The sequence below is a fragment of the Solanum verrucosum genome, unplaced genomic scaffold (assembly GCF_900185275.1).
Source record: "Solanum verrucosum unplaced genomic scaffold, falcon-dt-bn FXZP01000174.1, whole genome shotgun sequence".
NCBI classification, from domain to species: Eukaryota; Viridiplantae; Streptophyta; class Magnoliopsida; order Solanales; family Solanaceae; genus Solanum; species Solanum verrucosum.
The window spans coordinates 454,495-482,345 of NW_026020241.1; the positions used below are offsets into that span (position 1 = coordinate 454,495).

General features: G+C 37.1%; 1 protein-coding gene across 1 annotated transcript; it reads left to right on the plus strand.

The window, feature by feature from the left end:
• Nucleotides 1-10,008: 10,008 nt before the first annotated feature.
• Nucleotides 10,009-10,907, plus strand: LOC125832858 (uncharacterized). The gene is made up of 2 exons (XM_049512047.1): nucleotides 10,009-10,587; nucleotides 10,668-10,907. Exons 1-2 carry the CDS (start codon nucleotides 10,009-10,011, stop codon nucleotides 10,905-10,907), a joined length of 819 nt encoding a protein of 272 aa, XP_049368004.1.
• The last annotated feature ends 16,944 nt before the right edge of the window (nucleotides 10,908-27,851 follow it).

Below are 27,851 nucleotides of genomic sequence, written 5' to 3' on the forward strand. Positions count from 1 at the left end.
TCTCCAACAATGGTTGCGGATTCTAGGGCTAAGATAAGTAAGTTTGTGATGGGTATATAGAAAATTGTGGTTAAAGAGTGTCGTACCTCCATGCTCATTGGTGACATGGACATCTCTTGTCTTATGGTCCATGCACAACTAATTGAGGAGGAGAAACTCAAGGAAAAGTGTAGGGAGGTAAAAACGTCTAGGACAAGGTATTGAAACTTCTCTAATGCAAAGTTTGATGGACAAAGTAGGCCTAGATTTCGACAAAGCTTTTCCGGTGAAGATTCCTTTAATTCTCCTCTAAAGTCTAATAGGAATAGGGTGTCTCACCCTAAACCTCAAGGAGGGAATGGAGGTGGTTCTTCTTTTGCTAGGTCTACGTGCAAAAATGGTGGGAAGAAGCATGATGGTAAGTGCCTAGTCGACACGAATGCTTGGTTTAGTTGCGGGAAGACTGGACACAAAATAGAGATAGACCCATGCTTGCGGCTAAAGCGAGAGAGGGCAAGCAAGCTCCTTCTAGTGATTCGGGTTCCAATGCCCCCAAGCAAAACTGCATTTATGCACTCCAATCTAAAGGTGACCAAGAGAGTTCTCCGAATGAAGTTACTGGTATATTTGAAGTCTTTCAACTTGATGTTTATGTTTTACTTGATCTCGATGCTACTTTATATTTTGTGACGCCATATGTGGTGATGAGGTTTGATATTCCTCAGGAAGTATTATTAGAACATTTTTCTGTCTCTACTCCTGTGGGTAATTATGTGATGGCTAAGAGGGTCTATACAGGATGTTCCGTTTTCTCATCCCATAGAGTTACTCTTGTTGACTTGGTAGAGCTTGACATGTTAGATTTCGATGTGATTCTTGGTATTGATTGGCTACATCCATGTTATACTTTTATAGATTGTAGAACTCGTGTGGTGAAATTTCAATTTCCGAATGAGCCTATCCTATAGTGGAAGATGGGAAAGTTTACGCCTAGAGGTCAATTTATCTCTTGTCTTGAAGCTAGAAATTTGATCTCTAAGGGATGCATTTACTATCTATTAGGGTGAGGGATGTAGGTTCTGAAACAACTACCCTTTAGTATGTCCGCGTAGTTAATGAGTTTTCGGAAGTGTTCCTTGATGATTTACCCAGTATTTCTCACGAACGGGAAATAGACTTCGTTATTGACATTCTCCCGGATATGCAACCTATCTCTATTCCTTCTTATAGAATGGTTGTGGTTGAGTTAAAGGAATTGAAAGAGCAATTAAAGTATTTGTTGGATAAGGGTTTCATCCGAGCAAATATCTCTCAGTGAAGTGCTCCCATATTATTTGTTAGAAGGCAATATGGGTCTCTTCGAATGTGCATTGATTATCGTCAATTAAATAAAGTGACCATTAAGAATAAGTATCCTCTTGAAAGGATAGATCACTTGTTTGACCAACTTCAAGGGGCTAGTTATTTCTCTAAGATTGATCTTTGTTCGGGTTATCACCAATTGAGGGTGAGAGGGGATAATATTCCAAAGACCACCTTTCGAACCTGGTATGGTCACTATGATTTCATGGTAATGTCGTTTGGGTTGACTAATGCTCATGTGGCATTTATGGATTTGATGAATATGGTGTTTATACAATACCTTGATATGTTCGTAATTATGTTTATTGATGATATTTTGATCTATTCAAGGAGTGACAATGAGCATATTGACCATTTGAGGATTGTGTTGCAAATTCTTAAGGACCAATAACTTTTTCCTAATTTTAGCAAGTGTGAATTTTTGTTAAGGTCCGTAGCTTTCCTTGGTCATATTGTGTCAAGCAAGGCTATTGAGGTAGATTGTATGAAGGCGTATGCGGCCAAGAGTTGGCCTAGACCTCTAACTCCCTCAGATATTAGAAGTTTTTTGGGTTTGGCTGGTTACTATAGAAGGTTTGTTGAGGGGTTTTCCTCCATTTCTTCTCTTTTAACGGCATTGACACAAAGAAGGCTAAGTTTTTTGTTGTTGGAACCTTGTGAGAAAAGTTTCCAAGAGTTGAAAGATAGACTTACTTCCACTCCGGTGTTGACTTAACCGGAACGTACGAATGGTTTTGTGGTTTATTGTGATGCATCTAGAGTTGGGTTGGGATATTTGCTTATGCAAAATGGTAAGGTTATTGCCTATGCTTCAAGGCAACTAAAAGTCCACGACAAGGCAACTTAAAGTCCATTAGAAGAATTATCCTACCCATGACCTTGAGTTAGAGGCAGTTGTGTTTGCCTTAAAAATATGGAGGAATTCTTTATATGTAGTTCATGCTGATGTTTTCACCGATCATAAAAGTTTACAGTATGTAATTAGTCAAAAGGACTTGAATCTTTGCCAAAGAAGGTGGCTTGAGTTATTAAAAGATTATGAAATAAGGGTTCTTTATCACCCTAGTAAAGCCAATGTGGTAGCGGATGCTCTTAGTCAGTTGTCGATGGGTAGTTTGGCTCATATAGATGAAGAAAATAAATTGTTGGTTCGAGATGTTCATAGGTTGGCACGTTAGGAGATCAATTAGTGGACTCCACCAAGGGTGGTTTTATAGTCCATAATGTGTCTGATCGTCCTTTGTGATGGATTTGAAGGCTAAGCAAGGTCTTAATCCTATTTTGGTTGAATTGAAAGAGGTGGTGCTTAACAAATCGATTGAGGCTTTCTCCCAAGGGGAAGATGATATGATTAGATATCAAGGCCGTTTATGTGTTTAGAATGTTGATGACTTGAGGGAACAAATCCTAGTGGAACCCCATAGTTCTCGGTATTCTATTCACCTGAGAGCCACAAAGATTTGCCGTGATCTACGGGAAGTCTATTGCCAAAATGGGATGAAGAAAGATATTGTAGAATTTGTGTTCAAGTGTCCTAATAGTCAATATGTGAGAGTTGATCATCAAAGACTTCGAGGTTTGTCCCAAGACATTTCTATTCCTACTAGGAAGTGTGAAGACTTGAATATTGACTTTATAGTTTGTTTGCCTCGCACCCGACGACAAAATGATTCGCTTTGGGTGATAGTAGATCGGATGAAGAAATTGGCTCATTTCTTTCCCGTCAACGTTTCTTATTCGGCGGAGGACTATGCCAAGATGTACTTAAGTGAAATGGTAAATTTGCATGGATTGCCTTTGTCTATCATTTCCGATCGTCGTACCCAATTCACTTCTCAATTTTGGAAGTCATTCCAAAATGTTCTTGGTACCAAGGTTAAGCTTAGCACAACTTTTCATCCCCAAACTGATGGGAAAGCGGAGCGTACTATCCAAACTTTGGAAGACATGTTAAGGGTTTGTATGATTGATTTTAAGGGTAATTGGGATGACCATTTGCCATTGATGGAATTTTCCAATAATAATAGCTATCACTCAAGTATTGGTGTGGATCTATTTGAGGATCTCTATGGTAGGAGATGTAGATCTCCTATAGGTTGGTTTGAGGTGGGTGAAGTAGCTTTGATAGGCCTCGAGCAAGTTCATGAAGCTATTGAGAAAGTTTGACTTATTAGATAGAGGTAGAGAATAGCTCAAAGTCGAGAAAAGTCATATGCCAATGTTAAATGAAGTGATCTTGAGTTTGTTGTTCATGATTGAGTTTACTTGAAAATCTCACCTCTGAAGGGTGTAATGAGGTTTGGTAAGAAATGGAAGCTTAGTCCCTGGTATGTAGGCCCATATAAAATTTTGAGACGTATGGATAAGGTTGCTTATGAGATAGATTTGCCAAATGAGTTGGCATCGGTGCATCCAATTTTTCATGTCCCTATATTTCATAAGCGTGTTTGAGATCCGACCTCCATAATTCCCGTAAAAGGGTTGGGAGTTGATGAACTCTCTTATGAGGAAGTCCGATTGAGATTTTGCACCGGCAAGTTAAGAAGTTGAGAAATAAAGAAGTTTGTTTTGTAAAAGTGTTGTGGAATAATCATTTAGTTGAGGGTGCTACTTTGGAGGTTGAGGCCAATATGATGTTCTGATATCCTCATCTCTTTCCTTTTACTCCTACTATAGCTTAAGGTAATGAGTTCCTCTTAGTTTGTTCTATGTTTTGGAGTCATGTGTGTTTTATGTGTCCCATAATCTCCTTAAGTTATGCATGTTCATGGAAGCTTATGTTTTGAAAGAAAATGAATTATATGATTAATTTTCCTCATGTTGTTGTGTATTAATTATGAATAGCCTATATGATTCATGAGATTGTGTTGAGCATGATTTTGAGCTTGGAAAAGGTAATTCCTCCTAGAACATGAGAAATGTTGAAAGTTTCATGCATAATGAGTTATTAGATGTAGTTCCTACTTCCTTGTGATGCATTAAATGTGTTTAGTGTGGAGTTGACATTTCCTCCTTTGTTTTGTGCATTGTTATGATGTTGCATGCATGATGGGCTGCTAGTCTTGAGTCTTTACTTTTGTAAGGTGTCAAGAGCATTATTCGAGGACGAATGTTCCCAAAGGGGATATAATGTAACACACTGAAAGCTAGTGGACTAAATTAGAGCTACGTGTGAGGGTTAGAGCCAAGGAAGAGGGCAAGTGCCAAAGGAGAGGACTAGGGCAGTCCACTCTCTTGTAGACACTTCCCAAGAAACCACGATAACCACCATGGCTCGTGGTGAGGACAACGACATGTGTTGTAGCTCGTGGTGGGCCAAGCAGAAGCCTCCCCAAGGTTTCCCAAAAATAGCCCCTCTTTAGGAGCCACTTCAGGACACATGGTGAAGTCCACGACTCGTAGAGGTGCCTATGGATGTGGGGATTATGGGAACACTTCCTTATCCACTGTTTCATGGACCATGAAGGGAACCATGGCCCGTGGTAGGAACAACGATTGTGGGAAGGGTCGTGGACCTGTCTTAGAGTCTAGGGGTTTTGTAAGGGGCTGCCTAGCTACAGCCTCATGGTCCATGAAGGGGGCCACGACTCGTGGTGAACTCCGCGGCTCGTGGGACCTCACGTTGTCCTTGGGTAGTGCACTAAAGGTTGAGGGTTATTTGGGTAATTACGGTTTTAATTAAATTAAACTGAGGTCGTTTTGCCGAAGCTTAGTACACCTATATAAGTGGTTTTAATTGTAAACCTAACCTATTCAAATCATTATTTCCCAAAATACATAATACATCCCCAAAAGATCTCCTCTCAAATATTTCTCTCTATAGAAACTAGAAGATGAAGAAGAAGAAGGAAGTTCAAGCTACGATCAAGGTGAAGGCTCAATTCCTCTATTGAAGCTTAGTATTAGGCTTTGTTGTTAAGGAATGATAGTTTTAATCCATGACATAGAAATCCGCCATTGTTAGGGTTTGATTCAAAAGTCCTGGGTTACTTTCAAACATGATTCTATTGACTGAATTATGTTATTCTAAGCATGAATCAGATGATTTCCTATGGTTTTTATGATGTATCCTCAAGAGCCCATGTAATTCCTATGTCTCTCAGTTGTGATCTTATGATGAGGGACTTTGTTGAAGAAAGAGGAATTTGATGAATTTATGAATGAAGTTATAGAATCACATGAATTTTAATGAAATCCATGTCTAATGCTTGAATTCTAGATGTGGTGATTGAAACTAGGCTTTGAACCTTGAAAGGGAAAAGTATGAGATTATGCTTGTTTTTATAAAATTTATGTAAATGCTTTAAGGACACTTCGAGAGTAAAGTCTCAATGATTATGATATTGTTGTTGTGTTGATTGAAAGGACATTCTCATAAACACAAGATTAACATGATGTGAAAGGTTTTCTCATATAATTAAGATTCTAAGGTTGTAAGGCTTTCTCAGCTAATTGAATCTAAGATTCACGTGTAGACATGGCTAGTGAAAGGTTTAGTCACACATGATCTGAAGAGCTATCCAAATGAATTAGGTTTGATTGGTAACATGACATGCCTTTCCATGGATGATAAAAATAAGTAAGAAAATACTATTATGTCAAAATTATACTTAGCACCGAGTTGATATTTAAAATAAGATGGTAGCTCTCCCGTTAGTAGATACTGGGATACTAGAAAAAGTCTCGTGAGATAGAAGCTCTCCCATCAGTAGAAGCCAGGTTTCTAGTAGCAATATCCTTATCTCATAAACTATGTTCCCATGTACGATGATTATCTAGGGGATGCACTTAAGCTAGAAGTTCATGGTTCTACCTTAGGCAAGTAAAACAACCATTTTTGGAATGGGAGACACCGGGTGATCATGCTATACCTCACATGGTCTTCATGTTGGTTAAGGCTAATTTTCCCACAACAAGATTAATGATGAACTAAGACATGCTTAAAGAAGTATCTCGTAAGTGTTCAAAGATTCTGAAGATGATGCTAGTTTGCATTGAATATGATGTTATGACTTATGTTTTCCAACTACCGCTATTGTGACGTTTAAACTTGGAAAATTGCATGATTTAAAAAAAAATGTCCCTTTTAGCATGTTTTAAATGTATCTATGAATAGTTAACATGCTTATTACATTTTTGTACTAACGCATACTCTTGCCTTCTGTTTTCCCAAACGTAGGGTCTGATAGTCAAGGTCGACAATTTTGTGGCTAGAGCTTGGATATTGTTGTTTCCTGAGCTTGGTGAGTCCTCATGGTTCGAGGACAAATTTCCATTGTTTAGTTCCTTTCATATATTACTTTCTTTGAACGTGATGTATGGGCTAGGCCCAATTTCATTTGATATTGTAATAGATGGCTATGATGAGACAAGTGTCTAGTCATCTGCTTTCTTTTATGATAATCTTTTTAGACTTGAAATATTGTTTACTCTTATTGTTCTATTTCTTATGTTATGAGGACTAAGTGGCTTGTATGGAGTCCTTTAGGGTTCTATATGCCATGTTACATATAGGGGGTACCCCTGGGTCGTGACACTCGAAAGAGACCAAAAGACAACTAACGGAGTAAATCAATCCCCAGTACATTTTGACACCTATATAGGAGCTACAATTAAGAGAAAGTCATATATATATTATATATACCGAGAACTGACCAATCCAAAATACAACATGAGGGTCACTATAAAAGAAGGACCGTAGTAAGTCTTTGAACGTATGGAGCTCACAAAAATCTGAGTCTATGACCTCAACGGAAGATCCAACACTCACTGAGGGTGACTCGAACAAGGAACTACATAATAAAGATGTAAAAATGTAATATGAGTTCCAAAACATGGGGTACCCTATAGAAATCATAGGCAAACCAAACTCAGAATGATCAATTATATAGAAGTAGCATGATGATACAAGCAAGACACTTGAAATCCTTAAATAACTTGGGTTAAGGGTTAAATATGCCCCTAAACTAATCGAAAAGGTCTAAATATACCCCCCCGTTTAATGTTTTGGCTCAATCATGCCCTCGCCATCCAACTTTTTATCTAAATATACCTTTATGGACGTTAGTTGACCTTCTGAAAATTCCAACTCATTTTACATTTTTTTAAATGCCAAGTGGAATTGCCACGTGGCATTTAATTAAAAGGGAAAGGGGTCGCTTATGGCTCTAAACTATCCGACCCACATTCAAAACACCTATCCAACCCATAAATCACCCCTCTTTTAATTAAACTATCCGACCCGACACGACCCAAAACCCATCCCTTTTAACCCATTATCAAAGCCCTAATGTATTCTTAACTTCTCCATTTTCATTGAAAGAAGCTTGTCGTGCTAGGGTTCTTAGAAGATTTACGAAGCTTGCGTCGCTAGGGTTCTTAGAAGATTTAAGAAGCTTGCAACGCTAGGATTCTTAGAAGATTTACAAGTTGAAGGTAAGTCTTCTATATTCAGTAAATTTATATTTGATTTTGTTACATTTTCTTGTTAAGTTAGGGTTATCTAAATAAAGTCGACCTAGTAAGGCATGTGTTGTATTTGATTTGTATCCACCAAAATCACTTGAAATGTATTGTTTAATGTTAAAGGATGTACTTTTATGCCTTTGTGAGCATTGTTTTGTTTCTCTTTTGGTGGTCTCGAGATGATGTTTGTCTTTTAGGTTAGTTTATTACATTTTTGTAGCTTTTAATGTGTTTGGTTTGATGTGGTCCCTATGATTTTACTGTTTATTTCATGTATTTTTGAAGGATGATTGACGAAGTTGAAATTGTGTTCAACTACGGTGGTAGTTGGGTTATTTCACCTCTATTGGTTTACACTAAGAAAATGGTGCACTCTTGGCTTAATGTTGACCCTGAATTATTGAGTCATAAAGATATATGTGATGAGTTTACTTCCAAGCTAGGGCTTTCTCGGGTTAAACAATTGTTAGTCATTGGGCTCTCTAGAAAGTATTATATAGTAGATGGGGATGATGGAATTAGGGCCATCCTTTGCCTTTTATGTGAGAAATTTAAAGTCATTAACTTCTTTTTTTGTGGAGGAGGGTAAGCTCACAGTCTATGCCCAAAATATTACACAATATTCTGAATCATGTTTTGTAGATGTTGAGGTTGGTACAGATTGTCAACATAGTGCTTGTTCTGATTATGAATGGGATCTTTCTGAGGGTAAGGAATGTGATTATGAGTGGATGGAGGCTAGTAGCAAGGAAAGGGGAAGAATACTAGGTAATAGGTTGGAAAACTTCAAGGAATTGCAAGTTGGTATGACATTTAAGGACATGAAAGATGGTAGACAGGTTATGAATTATTATGCATTAGCTAACAAAAGGGCTTTGACTATAATCAAAGGTGATACAAAGAGAACTAGGTATGGTTGCGATGTGGGATGTCCCTTTGGTGTTTGATTTCAAGAGATGGCAAAACTGAAGGGTTTAAGGTAAAGACTTTCATCAATATACACACATCTGAGGAGGCCCTTTTTAATTCTAGAGTTGATATAGTTGCTTTAACTTAGTACTTCAAGCACAAGCTTTAAAATAATCCCAACTATAAGGTAAAAGATATGAGAGGAGAGCTTGAAAATGACTTGAAATTGAATGTGTGTCAATACAAACTTAAAAGGGCTAGGAGGATGGCTCTTGAGAAGTTGGAGGATAGTTTTATAGATGACTACAGCAAGTTTGAGGCCTATGCACAAGATCTTAAGCAATCCAATCCCGGAAGTGATGTTTTGATAAATATCTCTAAGGATTCCCTAGCTGAAGGAAAAAGAAAATTTTTGAGGATGTACATGTGTTTTGATGCTCTTAAAAAAGGCTAGAAATCTTGTTTGAGGACATTCATTGGACTTGATGGTACATTCTTAAAAGGTATATGTAAGGGTATGATGTTGGTTCACTAGGACAAGATTCTATGAACAAGTTATATCCACTAGCATTAGGCAATAGTGGACAAAGAAACAAGCAGGAAATGGTGCTAGTTCATTGAGCTATTGAAGGGGTCGTTGGACCTTAAAGATGGTGCAAAAATCACATTCATTTCAGATATGCAAAAGGTATGATGTTGTTTTTAACTCAATTTTTACTATAGTTTTAATACACTTTGATTCTCAATTTTTACCTACTTTTTTTATACACATTCATTGTCAATGTTACTTACTGTTTTTAATACACATTCATTGTTACACACTTTCTAACAATTCCAAAAACATTTGTACTTACTATTTTTAACACACATTAATTCTCAAATTTTACTCACTATTTTTAACCATCAGATTCTCATAAATTTCATGTTCTCATTTGTTTTATTTCATTGTTACAAGGACTGATAGATGTTGTTCACAAACTGTTGCCTGAAGCTCAACATAGGTATTGTGTGAGATATATTGAGGGTAACTGGTGCAAAAGATGGAGGAGTGGTCAAATGAGGAAGCTTATGTGGTGGTATGCTTGGAGTTCCTATGATGAAGAGTTCAAGGACTAGTTGAATAAGTTGGGGAAATTATCAAAATATGGTGCAAGGGATTAGGTAGAGTATCCACCAAAAGCATGGTCTAAAGCTTATTTTGATACTCAATGTAAAAATATGATGATTGATAACAACTTCACTGAGTCATTCAATGCATGGATTCTTGAGGCTAGAGCAAAGCCAATAATCAAGATGTTAGAAGAAATAAGAGTACAAGTGATGAGATTGATAGGGAAAAATGAAAAAAAGTTGAGGACTTGGGTTACTGATTTGAATCCAGAATGCATGAAGTTGTACATTGACTACAGGGCCATAGCACATGGTTGTAAGGTGGAATTCAATAGAGATTGGGGATATGAAGTGTCTGATGGAGAAGATATATACACTGTCAATCCAGAGCAAAAAAAATGCACTTGCAAAATTTGGGATTTATCAGGTATTCCATGCCGTCATGCCATCAAAGCATTGACACAAAAAAAAGTAGATTCAATAACTGAAATGCATTGGTGGTATAGCAAGGAGGCTTACATGCTAACATATAAATACAAGATGCAGCCTGTAAGAGGTCAGAAGTTCTGGAAGGTTGATCCTTCAAGTGCAATGTTGCCTCCTGATGTTGTGAAACAATTGGGTAGACCTAAAATGAATAGGAATAGAGAACCAGATGAAGCAAGAAAAAGAAAAGGTGAATGGTCTCAGTCTAGAAAAGGCACTCAAATGACATGTAGCAACTGTGGTGAATCAAACCATAATGTGAGGTCCTGTTACAAGGTAAGCTACAATATTGCATGTTTTTCTATTTTTTTTTTATTGTAAGCTAATTAACCTAAATACAAAAAAAAAAAATATAGGAAAAGTGTACTGAAAATAATGCACATTCAAAGAATGGTAAAAGGCCAATGTCTAACGATAAACATGGTACTGATGTTGAGGCTGAAACTGAGGCTGCAACTCAAGAGTTCGAACCATATGATCCGGATGTTGAAGATGATGAAGACCCACCTCTAAGACCAATGGTGATTTGTGAATTAGAGTTAAGGGCTGAGAGGTTGAAGACAAGAGTTGTTCCAACTGGTGCTAGAAAAATTTAGTTTTATGGAGATCACACTAGTGCCTCAGTGCCAACTAATCTGCCTTATTCTCCGGTCAAAAGAACATGGTAGGGCAAAGAAGCTATCCTTGCTGGACATGTGCCGATGCAGGAAAAAAAGAAAAGAATCAAGATGACAGGGGTTAAGGGGAGAGAACAACCTGTTCTCGATGATGATTCGTTGTTATTTATTTTCTATGTTAATTTTTGTGTTAATGCTCATGGTTAACCACAGTGGTTGACAAACAATATTGCTGATTAGTACAATGTTTGGACTTATTTTTAGGTTGTGCGACTGCTATTTTGAAGTTTTGAAATTATGTGCTTGTGTGGTCCATGGAAGTGACTTTATGTTAGACAATTTTAAATTGTGCTGCATTTTGACTTTTGCAATGTTGCAGGCTTGCAATTTGTAGTGCTGCTGTTTATCCAGTTATTTAATATTTGCATTGAGAAGTTTCTCTAAGTGTTGTTGTGTTTAGTGTTGATTGTTGTGGTTGTTGGTGGTTGGCCTGTTGTCATAGGACTCCCAATGGGGAGAATCTCTTCAAAATCCAGACCAACTGGATGGCGGAAGTTGAAATTACTCTCAGTTGTTCAGTTGTACCACTCAAATTGCTGGACTTAACTCACGTTCTATCTCCTCCAGTGATAACAACAAGACCAGAGAGTGCAAATCCCATGTACACCGTACTGATACCAAATTTAGTTACAATTCTCAAGAAGTACAGGCCAATAAAGAAATTCATTATCTGTTCAAGGAGAAATACGAGTTCGAAACAAACTAAACACGGAGAGAATGAGCCTTCAATTAATCTTACAGTGCTGCAAATACCACCTCAGTGAAGGGCAATAAATCAATTCCTACATTTTCATACGTATCTTTTTAAAGCTCATGCCGGGAACATAGTAACAATCAAAAGCAAAACATAGTTCTCAAACAAAAGAAGTAAACAATAATACTTCAAAATCAGAGAACCAAGGGACTACTGTCTCTGGTGCTTCAACAAAATGTATATTCCCTTAAGCACCCTGGCATGTCATGTGGCCCAAGAAGCGTGGCATTAAGAAACATTCTCAAATGACATTTGAGCATAATCTGTCAGCATACATTTCAGCTTATTGTGATACACGTATCAACTAAACAAACAACAAGGATCATTATAAATGTATGTGTATGGGCAAAAGCTCACAAAATCAATAAATAGCGAAGTAATCTTTCATGTATGTGAACATGGAATTAATGCATTATCAACTGAAGACTTTCCAAGAAATATATGAAAAAATATCATATGATTATACTCATCTACAATCAACAAAAATTTGAACCAAAGTAAATATAATGTTTCTTTGATTATAACACGATAAAAAGTTAACTATGTTCCTTGTTGTCTATTAGCATAATAACGAGGTGCAGATGAAAGTAGTTGAGAAATTGATCACATCAAACTTAACAAATCATATAAACTAAAACGTCTACTTGAAATTGATCACATCAAAAGTCATGAACCACATCACACATGTTTAACGTTTTCTAAGCTAAGGTTTATAAAGTTAAATATTACAAAATGATAGAAATTCCTATTTCCCTTCCTATTTCATCACCCATAATGCTACAAAACAACACCACAACATAGCTAGCACAATCCACATTTTATAAACTTTTTTCTTAGACTTATCGACAACAATATCCTCACTCTTGGGAATAGTAATTTTGTCTAGACATTCACAATTTTCTTCAATTTCAGATGCCAAATACTTTTGACGATGAAGATTATTGTTTTCCTTCTTTAAAATGTGGATGAGATTTGCAACTCTAGAATGGAGTGGATAATCAACCCATTTCCAATAATCACATTTATAACCCTGCACAATTATGAACTTGAAATCAGTACTCACCAAAAATATGAAAATTAATGAAATTATATATTAAATTTACATTAGGCTTAGAGCACTTATTAAAGCGTCTTCCAGCATTAGTTGGAGTGAAAGCTGTGAAAATCCTCGTTGCAATACCGCATTGACATTTCACCGTTGAAAGACTTGAAACACTTGAGTCCTGACTAATTTATTAAAAAACTTGAATGGTGGAAGATGACTGGAGATGACTAGAACACTCTTTTATTCTCGTGCGAGCTTCTGAAAATGAAATTGATGGGGTAATAAGGGCTCTCAAGAAACCTAGCGTTGATGGCAATGAAGAAGAGCTATTTTCGATGGAAATGAAATCATGCTACTTTCAATGGAATAAGAGAAGTTAACAACAAATTAGGGCTTTGATGATGGGTTAAAAGGGATGGGTTTTAGGTTGGGTCGGATCAGATAGGTTATTTAAAAGAGGGGTGATTTATGGGTTGGATAGGTGTTTTAAAAGTGCGTCGGATAGTTTATGGGCATAAGCGACCCCTTTCCCTTTTAATCAAATGCCACATGGCAATTCCATTTGGCATTTGAAAAAATGTAAAATGAGTTAGAATTTCCAGCAGGCCAACGAACGTCCATAAAGGTATATTTAGACGAAAAGTTTGACGGCGAGGGCATGCTTGAGCTAAATTTTAAACGGGGGTATATTTAGATATTTTTCAAATAGTTTAGGGGCATATTTGATCCTTTACCCAAAAAACTAATATAAAATAGAGGACGGGTAGATAGAATTAATGATTCATCCAGAAGATACACATAAAAAACTCAATACATTCAAAGGCCAACTCACCGAATATTATAGTGTAACGTCAAGTAAGGAAAACCGTAACCCCAGAAGGAACATCAAGCCGCCTAAAATGACACCTCAAGCTTAACCAACGACAAATAACCCGACAGATGTATCCACAGGCCGCCCGAGATAGCACATTGAGCTTATTAATTAATAACCAATAAATATGTATCAATGAGCTACCATAAATTATACATCGAGCTCATCAAAGTAAAAGCAACTCAAAGGTGTAATAATCAAGTAAATTGGGGCATCATTTTAGCCGTATTTTTATCCATCTGGTGATCTTTTTCCAATTGTTCTTTGCTCATACCCAAATGCAAAGGAGACACCTGTTCTTTTATGGTTTACCATGCACGGTTAATCTTTTCATGTCGCCAAGTAACATAACTGCAATGTGATATGGTTGCCTTATTAGCCAACCTTGAACAACTTTGTTGGCTAGGGATATTATAACGGAGTTCAAACTATAGTAGAATTATTGCAACATTCAGTTAGCTGGAACACCATGTGTTGGGTATTGCAATAGTAGCTTCCGAAATTGCAGCCATAATTCATGAAGATGTCCCTTCGGCACCCTTTCAAAATTTTGGATGCTACTTCTAAACTTTATCATCTTCGAGGGATTGAAAAATATGTCTAGAAATGCATCTATCAGCTTATCCCATGAGGTGATTAAATCATTAGGAAATTTGGAAAGGCATCTACTCACTTCTCCCATTAGAGAGAATGGAAATAATCTCAGTTGAACGATCTCTGGTGAGATGTTTTTGAAGTATAATGTCCTAAAAAAATTCACAAAATTTCTAAGGTTCTTGTGGGGATCTTCATGAGCAAGTCCCCCAAGTATTCCTTGCATTTGGAACAATTGTAACATTGTTTCGGTCACAAGAAAGATTGCCTACCCTAGTTTAGGAGGTAACCGGATAACTCTCGTGGTTTGGATGACATTCATGTGCATATCATTCAAGTAACCCATATTATCGTTTTCCCTTATAACTCTTTCCACATAGCTGAAGGTGCATATGTTTCCCTAGATTTCTTCCAAGCTTCATACCACAATATACCCACACCCTTAAATATATATGTTGCTAGCTCAAGTGCTTCTTTTCCCCTTTCATGCATAACATTCAAAATGCATTGGATTTGATCTATAAAGGCTTGTGGATCTTAATTAGGATCTGACTTGGTGCATGATGAAGGGTCAAAATTAAGAGAATCATGTTTTTGCATGCTAGTTGCTCTATCTATACAACTAGTACCTGCAACTGGATTTCATGCCTTTGGTCGTGGCCGGCAACAATACAAGTCAATAATTGGACTGAATTCTTTGGCTCGGTAGCACTAATAGGGGGTTCTTGAGGGGCAACTTCCCTCCTTAGATCTTTTGGAGATTGAGGGGTCGGGGAAGTCTGTGATAAATACTCATCTTTAGCATCACTTTAAACAACTTGACTAAGTGGCGGTTGGCTGGTCCTTTCTTGGGCAGCCACATCTACTCACTTACATGTACTTTTACACCTTCTCGTAACCTGCATCTTTTCTATAAAAAACAAATTTAGAAGTTAGATATGATTCACCTACAACATTGGTTCTATTGCACGATCTAAGAAATGAAAGAAAACAGATAACTCCTACATGTCCCGTAGCCTCCTATTTATAAATTTGGTGCACAACACATCCATAAGAGATACTCTACAAAGACACGTCCTTGTAGACTCCCTATGATGACCTAATCTAATACCACTTTTGTCATGCTTCAGTTCCCATTATGACAGACAGGCACCCGATGCCCTAAAGGCACAAGAGAACCAACATGTAACATGTGCTTACTATGAATATAACTTTGAAAATCTTAAAGTTGCTACATGTTCACATAGGACGTAGCAGTACAAACCACCATTAGACCAGACTTGGCCATTAAGGCCACAACTGTTTATGAGATACTCCATTTGTCCCTAATTACATGTCCAGTTTTCCTTTTATAGTTGTCCCTAATTACTTGTCCATTTTGATAAATCAAGAAAGAACATTTTTTTTACCTATTATACCTTTAATTAAATGATTAATTACTTTGAAAAATGTAGAACTTTTCATCCATTTCATAATTAATAGGGTAAAATAGTAAACTCATTGTATCGTTAATTGATTTCTTAATAGGTGTGTCAATTCAAAAATGGACAAGTAATTAGGGACAAAGGGAGTAAGATGCAACTAAATCTATATACATTAGTCTACAAAGCCTCTAAGAGATAGAAAACCTTAGTTTAGGGTAGGAAAAGGCCCTGTCTTACCCTTAACTATAATATAGTAACAAAATAAGAGCCAAAGACTTGGTAAGCCCTGAATCAACCTGGAGCTTTACCAGAAGCATCTCAGTACCTCTATTCCAACTAAAGAGGTCTACTAGTTGTAGTACATGTGCCTGCAACATTAAATCTGGCTTACCCGTAAGAGACGTCAGTACGAAAAAATGTACCGAATATGTAATGCAATTACATATGTAAAACAAAGTTCAAATGAAATCAAGTATCTGTATATAAGTGCATAGATCAGAGTAAGAAACAACCTTCGTTACTCTTGTGGGAGCATATATGTTATATTCGTTTCTTAAATTTTTTTTGTCTTATGATCCTTATATGGGATATGATACAAATGACCAGCTGATCAGTGGTAGAAGAGGATGACCCATGCTAGGCATTTTAAACTCGGGATGTTGTCCTCATACATACTTAAATTAGGATCGTTATATGTTATGCTTTCGCCTCTGAGCTGCCACCCTTCTATACTAATTGAGATCAGCCTATGCTAGACTTTCGCCCCTAACCTGCCACCCTTCTATACTGATCGGGATCGACCCATGCAAGGCATTTGCCCTTTGGGTGCCACACATAATTATACAGATTGCTTCACTTAGATTCTTCAACCTTTTAGATTGTTGTTTTGGTGGTCATAATCATTTTTGAGACTTGGAACTACGGACAAGTAGCAGAAGACATGAAAATAATAACTTCAAGGCAGTAAAAATGACATAAGGAGCTATGTAACATCAATGCATTACTTATGAGCTTAAATGACACAATTGACTTCAATTGACTAAGAGAAGAATTCACCAAGCTTGCTTTAGCAAATACCACTTCTATACTCACACATTGGAGGATAATTATACAAATGTAGAGTAATGAACATGTAATGATTTAAGTCGACACACTAGGAAGAGGTCAAAACTATTGTAAGCTATTTAGAGATTATACGATGCCAATATGTTTCCCTTACTAGGGATAGAGCTTAGGAAGTTCACTTTGTTCATATTAATTGTAATTACTAGATTGCATGCCAAAGAATATTGAACCTAACAACCTTACATACCCTATTTTATGAGCAATAAAACTATAACAATTAAGCCTCCCTTCTTGGGTACTAATCTATAATACAAGACATGATTACGCTAATGTTAGCAGCTAATCACATTAAGGTCCTTGAAAAATAGTAGCTAAACACTTGACGGAATGCACGCCCATAAAGCCATTACAAAAATGGTGAACCACCACACCATTCTTTTATACATTAATACAACTTCATACATCCTTTGCCAAGATACCCATGCTTCCCCCAACAACAATATACATAAGGAAGCCACTATCAATCCCCAAAAATATTTCATCATAATAGGATAATTTTGAACTGAAGAATTTATCACCATCCATGAGTTCTTCACAAATATATAAAAAATTATCCACCCTAAACCTGTATTCAAGAGAGGCAAAAATGGGCAGTATCCTTACCTTAGTTTCTTGAATTTTTTCCTCTAAACTTGTACTTGAAGAACTGAAACTCTCCTTCAAGCCTTTACTTGAAAAAAGAGGGACAATATTCAAGAACCCTAAGGTGTTTTAGGGCTACTGTTTAAAGCCAAGAAAGGCCAAAGAGAGAAACTTAATAAATCTGAAATTTTACTAATTAAAAATGAAGCAAAATATTTGATCTTTATCCCTTTAAAAAGAAGGTGAATTGGCCGACTTTCTTGGCCAACTTTGGGCCATATATTGTAAAGTAGGTGACCCACCTATTTGGCCTTTTAACATGGGCCTTTGAGGACTTCAACACTTGTTAGGCCTTGCTGCCAAGTATCCCTCTATTCGTGTCAATTTCGGCCATAATTAATGCAGGTAGGTGATCCACCTACTTTGACTTTTCAGTTGGGGCTTTTTGGACTTAAGAATAGTGGGCCTTGGCTGTCCATTTCCCCTTATTCTTCTACTCAACTTGGGCTAGATTAATGCACGTAGGTGGTAGTGTACTTGGCCCAAGTACGTTGTCAAAAGAGTCTTAGTAGGTGATGGACCTACTCGGTCCTTTGGGCTGGTCAATAATTCAATGTAGGTGATGCACCTACTTGTCACCTACTAGCTTAGTTATGTCTTAGTACGTGATGCACCTACTTGGTCTTTTGGGTTGGCCAATAAGTCAAAGTAGGAGATGCATGATGCTTGAATAATCAAGACACAACTTCCAATGCAAGTGTCTAAAATCGTACAATAGTAAAGTAACCCAACCAAGGGTTGTGGTCGAGTCCTAGGGGAGTGGTTTATGAAAATTAGTGATTAAGCGCGAAAGTGATGAAGCTAACTGTAGCTAAATAGTTTATTGAATGAAGACATGACAAATTAAAGGGTCTGACACGAGTGTCAATTATCAATGGAGGTTTTGTAAACAGGTAAAGAGCAAAATCAACAAAAATAAAGAAAGATATGAAAATGGAGATGGGATTCTTGGGATGTGATAGGAATATGGGTTAGACTAGATTATTGGGTACATGTTTTTGATAGTAAATTTGTTGCATATTTGTGACTAGGCTAGACTATAGTGGTGGTAAATTATTTCTCGATCAACTTACCCTGAATCAAATGGGTTCCTCTCGGACACCCACTTGCTGCATGAAGAACAGCCTCCGCCTTAGCCCAGTCACTCTCTTGAGCTGAGTGTGTGGGAGAAGGAGTAGGGTTCACTCTCTTAAGCTGAACCTCATGTCGACCCACTCCCACCGGCCATCAATTTACTAGTCTTAGTTTTTTGACCTCTCTCTCTCGCAAACCGAAAACACAGAGGTGAAATAGTATTTGTGACTACAATTTCATTAAGTTCCACCACAAAAGCTAAACGAAATCACATTTACACAACAATTAAACCATCAACAAGCAAGATCCAACAGATAATCTAACCCATATTCACAAAATCACACCCAAAGAATTGGTGTTTTAGCTAGACATTTAAAAGAGATAGAAATTTATACCAAAATGAGTTTGCATTCAAATGGGTATGCAAGATTAAGTCTTAAGATAAGTCAAAAGTGAAGAATCCGCAAGACCCAAGTTCAAAATCTTGGAGGTGAAATCCTTTGAATCTTCAAGTTCTTCAGAACCCTCTCTAAACTTAGAGAGAATAATGTCTCCTAAAATTGTATTCTAATCTTAATACAATTAAGAATTTGCTACAAAGAATAAATGCAATACTGGTATTTATAACTTTCAAAAAATGTGCTGCAAAAGATCACTCGGTGAAGTTAGTCGGTATCGCTGATCAACATGGCAATCCGCCCTTTGGTAGGTTTCATCGCTGTCTTGCTCTATCCTTCAACATTGTCGTGTTTTGGATCATTGGGCGACATAGTACTGCTTCGCAAAACTATTCGGTGATACATCGTCTGCTCCTTTTCACCGTTGATTTGATCCTTTCTTTCATGGCTCAACACACTGGAGCAATGGGTGAGGATAAGAACCTTTTGGCGATTTGCTGAATGGGTTCGGCGATTCTCAGATCTTCATTTCTTCGGTCTTTCAGCTGCCTTTGTTCCTTTTTGCTAAATAGTGTCCATGCTTTCCCTCAAAATCCAAGTACGTGAAACTTAAGGGTTTTTATCAGATATTTGAGATAAAATATGCATTTGAGGACACAAATTCTATCAAACAAATCCCTAAATGAGTCCAATTTGTGGACTCATCAATGCACATACTAGTCAACTACAAGCTTAGTTAGGTCAAGCAAGTAGCTCACTTATTTTATTTCATTTTCTAAATCTTACTTCATTTTGCTTTAACTTACCAATTCACCTTAAACTTTATGTTCAAATACGACCTTACTATCTCGAGTTTTAATTCTATTGTCGGATTTGACATGGACACATACTGAAACATGCAAGACAAACAACACCTTCTAATATATTTTAAACCAACACTACTCAACTAAGAAATATGGTCCCTCACCTATACCATAAGTCTCTATGAAGTGTCATATGGATAAAAGTAGCATATGGAGAATGTAGGGCGTTACATCCTCCACTCCTTAAGAACATTCATCCTCGAATGTAACCATTGTTAGCTAGCTCCAAATAATTTAAATCCTAAGTTAAATTTTATTATTTGCCACATAGGTCATATAAACTTATACTTACTAGTAAATGTATCAACTATACACTTTAATCATTCCCTTTAGATTGGAATAAATAAGGATACTTTGACTTCATTACTTGTTCTGCTTGCCATGTAACCTCTTCTACTTGTTGGTTTCTCCCTAACACTTTGACGGATGGTACTTCTTTATTTCTTAACTTCCTAACTTGTCGATCTAGAATAGCAATGGGTAATTCATTGTAAGTGAGATCTCTCATAACTTGTACATCTTCAGTAGGAGTAATAAGAGATGGGTCACCTATAAATATTTGAATCATTGAGACATGAAACACCGAATGGACGATTGAAAGCTCTTGAGGTAGAGCTAACGCATATCCAACTGGTCCAATTGTTCAGATAATCATATATGGCCCTATATAGCATGGACTCAACATTCCCGTTTTACCAAATCTCATTGCCTCTTTCATTAATGATACCTTTAAGAACACCCAATCCCCTATAGAGAATTCAAGTTTTCTCCTTTTAACATCCGGATATGATTTATGTCCACTTTGAGTTGTTTCTAGCCATTGTTGTATTACTTTGAATATTTCCATATCTTGATGAACAAGATCTAGCCCAAATAAGGCAGTTTCACCTGTTTCGAACTAGCCAATTGGTGATCTACACTTTCTCCCATATAAAGCTTTGTAAGGTGCAATTTGGATAATAGAATGGTAGCTATTGTTATAAGAGAATTCAATAAGTGGTAGATGATCATCCTAACTACCCTTGAAGTCTAATATATAAGCTCAAAGCATATCCTCAAGTGTTTGAATTGTATGTTCTGTCTAACTATCTGTTTGAGGGTGAAAGATTGTACTTAAATTCACTTGTGTTCCCAAACACTTCTGAAATGATTTCCAAAAATTTGCAGTGAATTGAGCTCCTCTATTAGATATTATAGAGATCGGAACTCCATGTAGTCGAACTATCACTTAAATATACAACCTTGCATACTCTTCAACTGTATAAGTAGTCTTCATTGGCAAGAAGTGCGCGGATTTGGTATGTCTGTCAACTATTACCCATATGGAATCAAACTATTGGAATGAGCGAGACAAACCAGTGAGAATCCATGTTGATCATGTCCCAATTTCAAATTGGAAGTTTTATACGCTGCATATAACCTCCGGGATTTTGGTGTTCTACTTTTACTTGTTGACAATTTGAACATTGAGCCACAAATTACGCAATGTTCTTCTTCATGTCATCCCACCAATAAATTTCTTCCAAGTCATGATATTTTTTAGTTGACCCCAGATGGACAAAATATTTTAAATTATATGCTTCCATCATAATTTCCAATCTTAATTCATCTAGATAAGGTAAACACAATCTATTTTGACACTGAAGTACTCCCCCTTGCGTAGGCTCAAATTCCTTTTCCATACCATGTTGTACATTCTCCTTAAGCTGTAATAGAACTGGATCAGTATACTGCTACTCTTTCACTTCCACTACTAATGAGGATTCTGCTGCATTTTGCACAATAACCCCTTCGTCTGGAGATTCAAGAATGCAAACCCCAAAGCTAGCTAGTTGGTATAGATATTTAGTTATCTCTTCTCTTCCTATGAACTACCCATAAGTGCTTGCAATCGTCTTACGACATAAAGCATGAGCTACCACATTTGCTTTCATAGGATGATACAAAATATCTATGTCATGTTCTTTTAATAACTCAATCCACCTTCGTTGCCTCAGATTCAAGTCCTTTTTCCTAAAGATATATTCTGAACTCTTGTTATCAGTATGTATGTCAACATGAACTCCATACAAGTAGTGGCGCCATATCTTCAGAGCAAATACAACTACTGCTAGCTCTAGATAATGGGTTGGATAATTTTTTTCATATGGCCACAACTCTCTTGAGCCATAAGATATTTATTTACCATGCTGCATCAATACACATCCTATGCCAAATCCGGAAGCATTAGAATACACTTCATGCTCTTCGGTGCCTTCTGGAAGTACCAATACATGTGTAACGGTTAATTTATTCTTCAACTCTTGGAAGCTTCTTTCACATGCATCACTCCATTGAAACTTGGTTGCTTTGTATGTTAGCTTTGTTAAAGGTGTAGTAATTGAAGAGAATCATTCAATAAACCTTCTCTAATAATCTGCCAATCCAAGAAAATGACAGATCTCCATAGACGGTGTAGGTCAAGCTTGGCTAGTTTTTCAGGGCCTCTATCTTTTGAGCACCAACCTTTATTCCTTCGTCATATGCAATATGGCCTAAGAATGCCACAAATTTCAACCATAACTCACATTTACAGAACAACCCATACAACTTATGATCATGAAGAATTTGTAAAACCAGCCACAAGAGATTAGCATGGTCCTCTTTCGATCATGAATACACCAAAATGTCATCTATGAATTCTATCACGAACACATCCAGAAATGGTTTGAACACCCTATTCATCAAATCCATAAAAGCCATTGGTGCATTTGTTAGCCGCCTGAATGACATGACTAAAAACTCAAAATGAGCATACCGTGTTCGGAAAGCTGTCTTGGGTATATCTTGATCTTTGACCCTCACTTAGTGATAACTGAACCTCAAGTCGATCTTTGAGAAACACTTAGCACCTTGTAACTAATCAAACAAATCATCAATTCTAGAGAGGGGATATTTGCTCTTAATTGTTACCTTATTCAACTATCGGTAGTTTATATACATTCTTCACGAGCCATGTTTCTAGCATATAAACAAAACTAGTGCTCCCAATGGGACATACTAGGCCTTATGAATCCCTTTTCTAACAATTCTTTAAATTGATCCTTCAACTGCTATAATTCTACCTGGGCTATTTTATATGTAGAGATGGAGATAGGTTGAGTTTCTGGAATCATATCAATACCAAATTCTACTTCTCGTTTTGGAGGCAAACCCAGATGATCTTCAGGAAATACATCAAGAAATTTATTTACCATTGGAATGGATTGAAGAGTTGGTGACTCTGCATCTATATTTTGCACTCTCAGTAGATGACATATGTCTCCTTTGTACATCAACTTCTTTGCCATAAGGTACGAAATAAACTTAACTCTTGGTACCCCAATATTACCTTTCCATTCAAGGACTGCCTCTTTTAGAAAAATGGAAATGCACTATTGATTTTACGTATCAGGACACTTCATCCAATACTAAGTGTCAACGATCATTAGTCAGTAATATAACCTAACTGACTGAGTTGGGGTCGAATCTCACAGGGAGTGCTACGTATTTGATAATCAATAGAAAAAAGTTAATATGTTCAAGTCTATCATAGGTAAAAGCATCTCAGAATAAAAACATAGTTCATGTTTAGGGTTACACAAGTGTCAAATAACAGGCAGGGTTTTGGTTTAAACTATCAACTACAACAACAAATAACACGAAAATAACAAGTATAGAGACATGTTCTTGAGATGTGATTGGAGTATGGGCTAAGGTAGACAAATTGGTGATTGCAACTAATAGTAAATAGTTGTTAATCAGTGAATAAGCTAGACTTTAGTGGGGATAAACTTTTTCTAGAACAATTTACCCTGATTCAAATTGGTTTCTCTCGAAAATCAATAAGCAGCAATTAAAAACAACCTACTATTTAGTCCATTAACTCTCTCGAGCTAAATTTGTGGAAAAGGGTTTAGGGTTCAATCTCTCTAGCTGAACTCATGACAACCCAATACTCACAGACCATCAAATCAGTAATCTTCGTTTTAAAACCTCTCTCTCGAGCAAGCCAAAAACACGAAGGTAAAGTTGTATTTGTAACTACAACCCTTTAGATTAAGCCACAATTACCGAATGAAATCACTTTTAACCATCATTTAAACGATCAATTAACAATACCCAACAACTAAATCACCCATAATCACATAATCACATCCCAATAATTGAGGTTTCAGCTAAACATCATAAAAAGATAAAAATCGTTACCAAATTGTGTTTCTATAAAGTGAGTAAGATTAATTTCATCTTTACAAAGGTGAAGGTTGAAGAATATCAAAGACCCACTTCGAATTTCTCAAAAATGGAAATCTTAAAATCTTCAAAGATAAGGAAAATATTGTCTCAATACTCTCAGTTCTGAGCTCCAAACCTCAAAACTGATAATTATGATTCTGTAATGAAAACTTGATACTAAACTAAGAATTTAAAAATGTATTTTTAGACACCAAAATAGTGTTGCGAAGGACCACTCGGCAATCCGCCCTTTGGTATATTCCATAGCCTTTTTCCTTTGGCCTTCAACATCTTCGAGTTCTGTAACTTTGGGGAATCTAGCACTGTACCGTCGAATCGTTTGGTGACTCGCCGATTGCTCCTTTCTATCGCCGATTTGATTTTTTCCTTTATGGCTTGGCACACTAGAACTTTAGGCTAAATCATGGCTATTTGACGACTCACCCAATGTGTTAGGCGATCATCAGGCCTTCTTTTCTTTGTTGTTTCAGCTACCTTGTTCCTTTTTGCTCATTAGTGTCCATGGTTTGTTCCTCAATTCTAATACCTGAAAATCAAGGATTTACATCAGTTATTGGCACAAAATATGCATTTGAGGACCCTAAAACTATTAAAATAAAGCCCTAAATGAGTCCAAATAGTGGACTCGTCAACAACCCCAACTTAAACTTTTGCTTATCCTCAAGTAAAATTAAAGTTCAGCAGTTTAAAAAGGATGTCTCAAATAGTGCTACACATGAATGCACACAAAAAGACTCAACTTACTCATGCAAGGATCCATTGCGCACTCAAAGATTCAAGGTGTGACTCACCATTATCAAATATTATAAAGTTCACCATACTTGCTACAAATGCAAGTTCAAGCTCAACAAAGGAACTCAAATGCCCTCACACAAAGAATGATTCCATATTCACACATAATGGTTCACAATTTAAAGCTCCGAAATCAAATGCAACACTCACACTCATAAAGATGAACAGAATGCATGATTTCACCCATAGGTTTGCCCTTATTTTCCAACCAACAATTTTTTCAGCTCACTCAAGATCAAAAAGGTCTTTTCAAGGCTTGTAACGGGGCTGAGTGTAAAGCTATAGTCATTTAGATTCAATGGTTGTAACCCTCATGAAATGTGGTCTGAACAACACTTTCTTTCCTTTTGTTCATCATTTTCATTCGTGCTCACAAGTCACCCCATTATTCACTTTCCATGGACTGTTGAAAACCCCATTTTTTTTTTGCTTTTTTCACAACTCTATTCCAAAATATTTTCATTCTTTTTCATTTTCACTCTTTTGTTCTTTTTCTCTCTTCTTTTTTTTTAGATAAAGGGGTTCCATTTTTCTCAAAACCGTGGGTCAAAAGGGACTTTATTGCACTTCTTGCTTTACCTTCTCTTTTCACCACAACCCCAACTTACACTTTTGGCCAAAGTTGGCTATTCACACAAACCACAAATCATGAGGATTATGTGTAATGGATCAAGAAAGGTCACAATATCATCAAGTTTCTTTCAAGAAAAGGTTAAGGCTCAAAGGGTGTTCAAGCGGAGTTCACACACTCACAAGGTAGGCCACAAAAAGAGGTATAATGTCAAATTGTTTCACTCTTCAAAGTTGCCTAAGATCATATCAAGAGAATGCATCACCTCTTCTTCTTTTATTACATAAAGGGGTTCCATTTTTCTCAAAACTGTGGGTCAAAGGGGACTTTCTTGCACTTCTTGCTTTACCTTCTCTTTTCACCACACCCCCAACTTACGCTTTTGACCTATGTTGGCTATTCACACGAACCAGAAATCATGAGGATTATGGGTAATGGATCAAGAAAGGTCGCAATTTCATCAAGTTTCTTCCAAGAAAGGGTTAAGGCTCAAAGGGTGTTCAAGCGGAGTTCACACACTCACAGTGTAGGCCACAAAAAGAGGTATAATTTCAATTGTTTCACACTCATCACAGTTCCCTAAGATCATATCAAGAGATTAGATCACTTAGTGGACCGGAAAAATGGGGAAAATTCTAGGTGAATCACACATGGTTCACGGTAAGCTCATCACACACAAGGCATTGACAACAATTTCAAACAAGTCTCCACACTTTCGCTAGTGTGCAATGTTCATCACAAGAGACGTAATTCGATACTTGGCTAGTCACAATGATATGCAAAAAGTTCACATATTGTCTATGCAACTTCACTTGTCGTCATCATAGCCGCACATTCATTTTTGTTCAATTATGAGATTATTAAAGTCATCCGTATTGATCAAGACCGATACACAAATTTGCAGGAGAACAACCACATTCAAACACAAATTAGAGGTGGCACAAATTTTTTTTTGAAAGGGTCCATAAATGATATACAATTTAAAACAATGAGCCATAAGCTCAATCATCCACAAAATAAAGTAGTAAAACACAATTATAGCTCAAAAACCTAATATATAAACACAACCATATGTCATAAAAGGTCACAAAATGTGGGCCTCACCCCACCACAAATAAAAACCATTTGTCCTCAAATGCAAGCAAAATAATGTTCAAAAGTCAAATAAAGTAAGACAAAGAGAGGGGTCAAGAGGGATCTTTTCTAAACAGTTGCTCCATCTGTCTCGGCATCAGTGCCCAGTGTAGTGCTCGGAACCTAGGCATCACTACCCGGAGTCACCTTAGAAGGACCAGCTCCACTGGATCCACCCATGGATGTCTCTGTCAGTGATGTCTGGATCATTGACTACACAATCATCTCTTCAGGATCTAGAAAATCTCCATATATTCTCTCATCCCTTATCTCTATCAGCTTCTCGTTGGTCTCTACCTCTGACTAAACAACTTTTGTATGATCCCTATGTGCATCTCCGGTGGTAGCCAGAGGAATCGCTAAAGTCTCAAGAGCGTCCATATCATTAGCAACCTCTAGTAATGAAGTGAAGTTAGTAGAATTTAGATAGTCTACGTCCTTCTTCAAACCTGCTACTTCGGCTTCCAAAGCTGTCACCTCGAAGGTCTCCCACTACTTGATCTCACAAGCCTCAACTCTCGTGGTGAGAGTGTTAATAGATGCCTGGAGGGGGGTTAGTGCATCAATGATGGCACTCTCGATCATCCATGGGATGGATCTCTCAAGTCGGGTCGCCCTCACATCCGTTGAATGGGCCAGGTATCCCATCTTATGGATCATCGCTTGAGTAATCTTGGCGGGCTGGGACAAGGTAGAGGCACCTGGCGCCTGTGAAGAAGAAGAAGGGAAAAATGTACCTTAAGTCCTGGAGGCCAGAGTAGGAAAATATGCCTATGCATGTATCAGATCAATATCCACCGAAGTTGCCCTCTACCAATCAGCCTCCTTTCATGTGTACTTGACCTCAATACGCCGGATGTCAGTGGAGGAAGATGGGGTAACCTCTATATCTCTCGCATCATCCCGTGGCACTCCAGCACACCATCATAACTCTGTGATCAAGACCGGGAATGGAAAGGAGGTCTGACTCTGCTTGGCCCTCATGGCCATCTAATTGAAATAAACAGAGATGCCTATTGAAATAAACAGATACACCTATCAGTTTGAAGAAATGAAAATAGCCTCTAAGAAAACTACTATCAATTTGATTCAATCAAATTTTTTTTTTTTGACAAATGTCAATTAAAAAATTTCACATGGATCATAAACTTTTTGGTTTGTAAGTTTTAAACCAAATCCAAAGATTTCTTTTCCAATGTTATCTTTTTTCTATGTATTCTATATCACTTATCTTTAAAGTAATTGAATCATTGAACTTACTTTTGTACCAATTATTGAATCACAAATTAAGTGCATCTTCA

Coding starts and splice junctions, on each gene's coding strand:
- LOC125832858 (XM_049512047.1), top strand. CDS start 10,009: ATGTTAGAAGAAATAAGAGTACAAGTGATGAGATTGATAGGGAAAAAT. Junction 10,588..10,667: donor ATGTGAGGTCCTGTTACAAG/GTAAGCTACAAT, acceptor AAAAAAATATAG/GAAAAGTGTACTGAAAATAA.